Source organism: Nannospalax galili, unplaced genomic scaffold, assembly GCF_000622305.1.
Source record: "Nannospalax galili isolate Female #2095 unplaced genomic scaffold, S.galili_v1.0 scaffold800, whole genome shotgun sequence".
NCBI classification, from domain to species: Eukaryota; Metazoa; Chordata; class Mammalia; order Rodentia; family Spalacidae; genus Nannospalax; species Nannospalax galili.
The window spans coordinates 4,155,271-4,164,234 of NW_008347125.1; the positions used below are offsets into that span (position 1 = coordinate 4,155,271).

An 8,964-nucleotide genomic window follows, 5' to 3' on the forward strand; every position below is an offset into this window, starting at 1 on the left:
GTTTTGAAAACCAGAGGGAACCATATTACTCCTACAGCCTACTGATAAATTATATATAGCAGATCAAGAAATATATGTCTAAATAAGGTTTATCTGAGAACAACTGGTCTTTGCCCAAGATTTATCTACATGACACACAGTAATTAAAAATACCAGACTGGTGGAAATAACCTCCTTGGGTGTTTAACAGACATACTTTGAGGCCTATAATAATTTGGTCAGAGGGACATAAAGAACACTTTTTGCTCCTTGCCTTCCTAGGTCGACTACCTCCAGGTGACTATGAGCATCTCTCAAAATGTCCTGTAATGGTGGTGGGTCACCTGTCCTCTTAATCAAGGAGGCCGAGGAGACCCCACCAGATGGACTTGAACCAGTGTCCAGTCTATAAAGAGGGTCAACACAGAGGAATCATTTCCTCCATGCTTCCAAGCGAAGCCAACCATGGTCAAGCAGGACCTTTGACTTATCCTCTTCACATAGGCAGAACTGGTAAAAGAAAGGAACCAAGGGCTCCTCCCAAGCCCATGTGAGGAACAGATTCTCAAACAACCTTAAGAGTAAAAATAAATTGGTTTATCTGGGCCAACTGTATGGCCTTAAACACCCAAAAGAAAGTATAACCAAAGATTAAAGGGGCCAATATAATTTCATCAGAGTCCATATGTACAGCTAAAGGCTATATAACAAGCAACAATGCCAGACAGGCAATACCTTCTTTTGAGTTGTTGGCCAGGGTGGCCAAAGGGATTCCCAGATAGTAACCCAGCATAGAACTGGGAAAATGAACAGCAGACCCCAATCTTATCCAAAGGAATATTGACAACTGATTACCGCTAGATGAGGAACAGCTGACCCTCCTAAACAAAGACCTCTAGATAGGCTGACTAGATTTACCAGAAGGGCAAGTAGTGGGGAATGGCTGGGGGTGCCAACAACACAGCAGACAGTAGCAGGGATATAAGAGTATAAGGGCTCTAGTGGGGGGAGGGAGGCTATGGGAGGGTGCTATCTGGGAAGTGGGTGTAAAAATAAATAAATAAATAAATAAATAAATAAATAAATAAATGTGCTATAGATCTTAATAGAAATCTTAAAGAAGATACATGGACAGATGGGTTATATGCATATGAAAAGATACCCCACATCATATGACATGAAGGAAATGCAAATTAAAGTAGCAAAAATGGCACTATATTTCAATTAAAATAACCAAAATCCAGAACATAGATACCACAAAGTGCTGACCATGACAGAAAGCAACAAGGACTTTCATTCATTGTTGTGGGAATGCAAAATGGTTGGATCATGCTGGAGAATTTGGCTGTTTCTTATAAAATTAAACACCCATTATATGGAAAAAAAAAAAAAAAGAGAGAGAGAGAAATGAACTCCTCATCATGGAAGCCATACAGCGACTCCATGTTCTTCAGCTTCAGGGCATAGTCAAGGTCACTTGTGAGCTTCTTTGCTTCCCCATGTGCATGAACTTCAAAGCATCCTGTGCAATCTCCTTGATGCAGTAGCTGACTTCATCTGTCAGCAGTTGGCAGGTTTCTTCTTGACAGAATGCCAGCCTTTAGTGTTTGACACGTTTCTCCAGCCTATGAACAAGTCCTACACCCCTAAGAGTTTAAGTTTTATTTACTTGGCCAGCTTTGCCCTGGAATCTGTCAATTTACAATGCTTTGTTTACCCTTGACTATGTCAAGGTAGAGGAAACAGGACGTACACAACCAGCTCTCACCTTTCCAATATCTCTTTACTTGGTGTCTTTTGCTGGAAGCCTTTCCCCACCCTCACTGCCAATGAATACCCCCTAGTCTCATGATAAGGAGTCATATAATGCTTAATCATCTTAACTTGATGAATTTAGAATCCCCATGTAAACATACCTGGAGGTGTTTCCAAAACAGTAGGAAGATGGCCTGCTCCAAATGTGGGTGGACCATCTTTGTTAAGGAGTTTGGGATCCCCGGAAAAAGACCACTCAGACTGAAAATTCCCGAATCAGCCAAATTTATTTAGCTGGCCAATGACCACATTCTCTGAGCCAGTTTAGAGGATGTAGCACTTGCTCAGAGGAAAGTAAAGCTTTTATTTATTTTATTTTTTTAAAAGCTGAGGGAGTCAGGGTTTTTTAAATTTTATGTGTATACATGTATTGCCTGCATATAGGTAAGTACACCCATGCCATGCAGTGCCCAAGGACAGAAGAGGCTATCGGATCCCCTGGAACTGGAGTTACAGACAGTTGTTAGCTACCATGTAGGTGCTGGGATGCGAACCCATGTCTTCTGCAAGAACAGTCAGTGTTCTTAACTGCTGAGCCATCTCTCCAGCCCCAGGAAAGTAAAGTAAAGTAAATATAAAGTCCATATTGTGACCAGTTGGTACAAGACTTACTCAAAGAGAAGCATTCACATGTTTGTTCCTGTAGACGGGCAAGGAGAAACCACAGCATCAAAGGCAGAACCAAATCTCTTACTAACTCAAGGTACTAGGTCAAGTCTAAGGCCAAAATGGCAGCCTGTTTGTGATGTGAGTAGAGTGGATGCTTGAGTCTCAATTTTATTTATCATCTCAGGAAAGGCACCTGATTGAAGGGCACCACCCCGTTCCTGGACTTGCCTGTGAGTCCCCTAATAATGCCACAAAGGAATGGCCAACACCCATTTCCTTCTCCTCATCCCCTCTGCTGTTGTCTTTCTTCAGTCCTTCCTCAACCCTCTTGGACTTTTGTGGGATTCCTGACTGTTCTCCATGCTAATGTCTGTAGCTGCCACAGTTATCTTTCTTAACATTTTTTACCCCAGAAAAAAACAAAACAAAACAGGCCTCAGCATGTCGAGCAAGGAGAGACCTGTTATGCCATGATACAGTTTTCCTCCTTACTGAGTAGGACCTATTGAACAAGTTTTCAAGGTAGTCTTATTCACGTCTTAAAAAGATAATAAGCAGCAAGGTAGAGACTCAAATTAGCAGGCCTGTAATAAGAGATGGCTAAGAGTGTGGTAACACTCCTGACAGAGGGGGCAGGCCTGAACCAAGCCAGCTGTAGAGAAAGAGGACACCCAGTAAGGAGATATAAACATTATAAATGAAATCCTCCAAATGAGGCGAGTGACTCTCCAGTAAACAAGTAGATGAGGATATGACCCAAGTTTTCAACTTGAGCAGACAGAGTTCTTATTCAGTGGGACAGACATACCAGAAGAACAGGTTTAGGAGTAATCAGAAACTTGCAAGGAGGATAGTCAATGTGAACTAACAAGCCGGGAGCTCAGGAGTGAGGTCTAGACTAAACTGAAACCCAGAAGTAGAACAGATGTGTAATGGATAGTCACCAGACAGCATCTGGAGGAATTGAGGAAGATCACAAGGTTTGGAAAGTCACAAATAACCTTCACATCTCAACAAATCAAAGAATGAAAGACTATATTGTATAGTTTGCCAGTTATTTGGTAAGGGTCACACTGAAGCATGCTCTCCACTGGAAAGGTGGGATACCACATGCAGATCTCCAGGGGAGGGGAGACAGATTCCATAAAAACAATAATTGGTAATCCTGATTTTCTTTAAAAAAAACATTATTATATTTATTTTGTGTATGAGTGTATTGCCTGCATGTGTGTAAGTGTACCTGTATCATGCAATGCCCAAGAAGGCCAAAGAGGGTGTCAGAGCTCCTGGAACTAGACTTACAAATGGTTGATAGCTGCCATGTGGGTGCTGGGAACCAAACCCAGATCCTCTACAAGAGCAGCCAGTGCTCTTAACTGCTAAGCCATCTCTCCAGTCCCTAAACCTGATTTTTCTAACCACCTAGAGAAAAAAAGTCACTTTTGGTATTTCCAGGACTAAGAGCCAAGCTGTGGTGAGGAGCTACGGTGACCTCAAGGGTTGGCAGCAGTTAGAGTGAAAAGGATGCACTCAGCATTCTGGTTGGAGTTTACCAAGTGCTTTTACCAAAAATTAAAAAATTTAGAGATGACTACACCCTTAGGTGACAATTTCCGCTTTAGCAGAACCTTCAAATTAAGACATCTATAACAATAGAAATGTTACTACAATACCTACATTATAGGATGTGTATCAGACAGAATATGGATCATTGGAAAAACAATGGAATAAAGAGTGCTATGTGGTCTGTTCTGAGAGTGGGGAGAAGGAAATCCATGATAAACCAAGAAAGGTTTATCCAGTGCCCTGCTAAGGAAGCACTTGCACTCCCAGTCTGTTAAATGGATACCTAAAGACTTTATAAAAATTTAAGATAAGTTACACTATTCTTTAAAAATCATCTTCAAAAGTAACAAAGGTTTCAGCACCTTCCCTCCTCCCCATAAAGGTCAACAAAAAATATAAAGTGCCAATGTTCAAAGTACTTGTCATTGTTTAAGAAGCACTAATACATTTGATGGCCTAGGATTAAATATGAAAATAGGCCAGATCTGATCTGAATAACAGAAGGTAGGTATTCCTGTCTGGATGGGGGCTGGACCAGAAAACTACCCACTCCCCCATTTATTGCTTTGAAACAGGTGCATATACTTGAATCCTAACAATCTGAGTTCTAAGACGGAAAACACAGTGTCTGTGCCACTTTGTTTTTTGGGTTTTTTTTTTTTTCGGTCTTTTTGAGACAGGGTTTCCCTGTAGCCCCAGCTGGCCTGGAACTCACTATGTAGACTAGGCTGGCCTTGAACTCACAGAGATCCACCTGCCTCTGCCTCCCAAGTGCTGGAAAGGAGTGCGCCACCATGCCTCACAACTTTGAAGTCAAAGAAGAAGGTGCCCTTTTGATCACTGGGAGGGGAACTGCTGAGACTCTCCTCTCCACAGCTCATGTCTTCACAAGAGTCCTCACTGAAGGGAAAGAGACAAAGAGGGCCATTTCTTAAAATGCAGATGCTTACAGGTAAGATAAAACTGAGTCTGCTGCAGTCTATATGAATGTTGTATTCAAGAGTTCATCTTTACATACAGAATTGAATTTAACTTATAACGACTATTCTCACTAGAAAATACAATTTTTTTTTTCTCTTAAGAATACTTTTCTAGGAGCCAGGTATGGTAGAGTATACACTTTTAATCCCAGCACTTGGGAGGTAGAGACAGGCAGGTTCCTATAAGATCAAAGCCAGTCAGGTCTCTATAATGAATTCCAGGCCAGCTGTGACTATAGGGAGATCCCACCTCAAAAAGTCTGAAACAAAAAAAAGTTCTCTTGGGGCTAGAAAGATGGCTCAGTGGCAGCACACAACCATCTCTAACTCCAGTTCCAGGGGATCTGATTCTCTTCTTTTGGCCTCCATGGGTACCAGGCATGCACAAGGTGTACATATACACATACAGGCTAACAGTCATACACATACACATTTTAAAATGCTAAAAACAATGTTTTCTTAAGAGAGTTAAACAAATTCTATCTGCCCATCTATTATGCTTGTACCAGTTCACTCTAGAAGGAAGTTAACTGCAGAATTCTAAGTATTTTCAATACAATTGTTAAGCTGTGGTTTAAGTGTCTTCCTTATATCAATGACTGTGCCACTGGCTCTCTCAAACACCAGAGCAAGAACAAGCACTGAAAACTGGAACTTCTAGGCCTTAGCTGTATAGCACAAAACAATCACATTGAGTAAAATGCACCTTACAAGCAAAACTAACTCTGAATAAGACACTGATGTTTGGCAAAGCTGTAAGTTCATCAGTGAGTCAGCCCTATTAGTGGGGATGGCTCCTTTATCTTCCACTCACCTACCCCTCACTCTCTTGTCAAGAACACAGTAACATGCAAGCCTTAAGAAGTCTGGAGGGAGCACTGTTTCAGATTTCTTTGTAATATCTGAACTCTTGGTGGTCCCATTCCCTCCACAGGACCCTGATCTATAGGAGTGGACATAGCAAGCTGAGCACAGCAGCATGCATGCCTTTCTTGTGGTCTTCTTGTGACTGTGGATATGACGTGACTAAATCTCAAGCTCATGCTGCTGAGACTTCCCTGTCATTATGAGTAAACATTTTCCCCTAAAAAAAAAAAAAAAAATTGAACTATATTTCCAAGAGTAAGGAAAAGGAGAGAAATTTTTAAAACACTTTAAAAATTATTTTAAAAAATGTTTATTTTCATGAAACTACTGGCTAATTTTATGACTTGAAAAAACAAATGGTATTTGAGAAGAAACTTTCTTTTAGATCATTCTGCCATTTCTTATTTTGTTTTGAGACAGTATCTCAAGCATAGCAGGTTGGCATTGAACTCAATACAAAGTAAAGGATGACCTTGAACTTCTGACCCTCCTCCCTCCACTTCCTATGCCGGGATTACAGGTGTGTGTCACCATACGGTTTATGTGGTGCTCGGCCAAACTCAAGGCTTCATGCATGCTTGAGCTTCATCCTCAGCTCAAGTTCTTCATTACAAGTTTTTAAAATTATATTTATTTAATGAGTGTGTAAGTCACAGCCAATGTGGAGGTCAGAAGAAAACTGGGGGGGGGGGGGCAGACAGAGGGCTCAGCAGGTAGGGCACTTGCCAACAAAGATGAGTTTGATTCCCAGAACCCACGTAGAAGGAAAGAACCGACCATCCCCCCCCCCCCAGTTCTTTTTTCTTTGTTTTGGTTAGGATTTTTGAGACAGTCTCACTATGCAGTTATGGCAGGTCTAGAACTGGCTATATAGACCAGGCTGGCCTCAAACTCAGATATCATCTGCCTCTGCCTCCTGACTGCTAGGACTATAGGCATGTACTATCAACAACACGCATGTTACACAGTGCTTTCTATATATAATATGTATTATTATTATATTTATTATTATTATTTTTGGTTTATGTGTATGAGTGTATTATTTTTGGTTTATGTGTGAGTGTATTGCCTGCATGTATGTGAATGCACCTGTGTTGTGCAATGCCTGCAGAGGTCAGAGGACCTTGGAACTGGAGTTAGGAACAGTTAACTGCCAGGTGGGTGCTGGGAATCAAACCCAGGTCCTCTGCAAGAGCAGCCAATGCTCTTAACCACTGACACATTTAACCAGCCCTTCCACAGTTCTTTTTTAAGAATAAAAATCAGTATATTTAGTTAGGAAGATACCTGTTTAAACCCCCTGGGATCTTAGCTGCTCAGGAAAATTGTAATGACTATGGTTTTGGGTTGTATTGAAACAATCCAAACCAGCTTTTTTTTTTTTTTTTTTTTTTGAGACAGGGTCTCCCTGTAGCCTCAGCTGGCCTGGAACTTACTATGTAGACCAGGCTGGCCTTGAACTCACAGAGATCCATCAGCCTCTGCCTCCCGAGTGCTGGGATTAAAGGCGTGCACCATGCCTGGCTCAAACCAGCTTCTTCGGATCTGGTTTGCAACATTTAAGGAGACTATTTGACTCATTTAGGAAACCAATTCCAGTAATAGAATTCAGTCTCATGCATCTGGGGATAAAAATAAATGAAGACCTCATAGCAATTATTCTTGAACAAATGCCAAACTCCTTAAAGCTCCAACTGACCTTTCTAAAGCAGGTTTCTTAATGACTTCAACTACTACTGCTTGAGAAATTCCAAATCTCAATCATGGCTGAGATCTTCACCCATCTCTAACCATGGTTTATCAAGGGACTTTCTATTTCAGACTGCCAACATGTGCAAGACCCCTACCTACCTGGCATACAAGCACCTAATATCATACTACTTTCATCACAAATCAACTTCTCCCAAGTTCCTTTCAAATGATGCCAATATTCTCTCCATCATTAGATCCATCTTGGTTATTCATGAGTCCCTGACTCAGCACCATGCTTGGCTCCTCAGAACTGTTTGAGCTACAAAAATTATACCTGACTGTGACTGCAGCACAGTCTTATCTGCAAGCCCACCCTAACATGACTTCCGCAACCCACCTAGCTTACAAGCTGCTTAGCCATAAACCTCTGCTGTGCAAACCTTCCTTCTTGCAGATCCTGTAGTCAGGTTCCTCATCACAGCTCTTCTACTGCTGTGCCCTACTTCTTTCCTAACAACCCCAAAGTACTTCTTATATTCACTATTATCTAAGTGAGACAAAAACAATGAACAGATCATGTTAAATTTCACATTTCCTTAACTAGACTACTAGTTTAAGAAAAAGCATTGTACTTTGTTTTGTCCCTGACTCAGCACCATGCTTGACTCCTCAGAATGACTGTTGGACTTGCAAACCTTACACCTGACTATGACTGCAGCCTAGACATTCCATCTGCAAGCCCATCGTAAGATGACTTCCTCAACCCACCTAGTCTTCTTAGGCATAAGCCTCTGCTGTCCAAACCTTCACTCTTGCAGATCCTGTAGGTCCAGCCAGGCTCACAGCTCCTCTCCTGCTATGCCTAAAAACCCCAAAGCACTTCTTATATTCACTGTTATCTAAAAGTAAGATGAAAATAATGAAACAGATCAAGCTAAATTTTGCATTTCCTTAATTAGACTACTAGTTTATGAAAAACCATTGTGCTGCAAAGCTGCACTGGGCTGGCTCACCTAAGGGGCTTAAAAAGAAACATCACTGACTTTTTTTTGGTAAAGCTACCAAAATGACAGATATGAGGGGACATCACCCTATGCCATTAGTGTATGAATTTGGTCTACTTCCTAGTACACAGTTGAGAATAACCGCCTGGCAGCATATACTTCCGCCACCAGGCCGGGATCCTCAGAAAGAACACCTGCATTCAGAGAAGCTGGGCTAACAGAGTTCCTTTCTGGTTTAATACTGTGTCATGGCTGCACTTTAAGAATTCCAATACTTGCCATTTAAGAAAAAAATAAATACAGAAGGTAAAAAAACTCAAAGTATTATGCAAAATATTTAAGATACCACAGGGGAAAAAAATGAAACACCAGAAAAGAAACTTGCTTTTAAAAATAAGGACTAAATAGATATTTACCTTCAAATGTTTTTGTTTTTTAAAAATTTATTATTA

General features: G+C 41.1%; 1 protein-coding gene and 1 pseudogene across 8 annotated transcripts in view; both read right to left on the reverse strand.

Moving 5' to 3' along the window:
• The window catches only part of LOC108491340, a 6,799-nt pseudogene extending 4,123 nt beyond the window's left edge, over nt 1-2,676 (reverse strand).
• Ccng2 (cyclin G2) overlaps nt 1-8,964 on the reverse strand; it is a 47,392-nt gene that overhangs the window by 33,406 nt on the left and 5,022 nt on the right. For 6 of the 8 annotated variants that reach the window (XR_003851173.1, XR_003851174.1, XR_003851172.1 and 3 more), the window contains 2 exons: nt 8,277-8,407; nt 4,661-4,869 (listed from right to left, as the gene is read on the reverse strand). Coding sequence is in view for 3 of the 8 variants with exons in the window: in XM_029568534.1 (XP_029424394.1) it covers nt 8,286-8,407 (122 nt within the window). In the remaining 5 variants the exon portion in view is untranslated. Of the gene's footprint in view, nt 1-4,660; nt 4,870-5,857; nt 6,034-8,276; nt 8,408-8,964 lie in introns of those variants that run through there. The other 2 variants (XM_029568536.1, XM_029568535.1) reach the window with 2 other exon arrangements.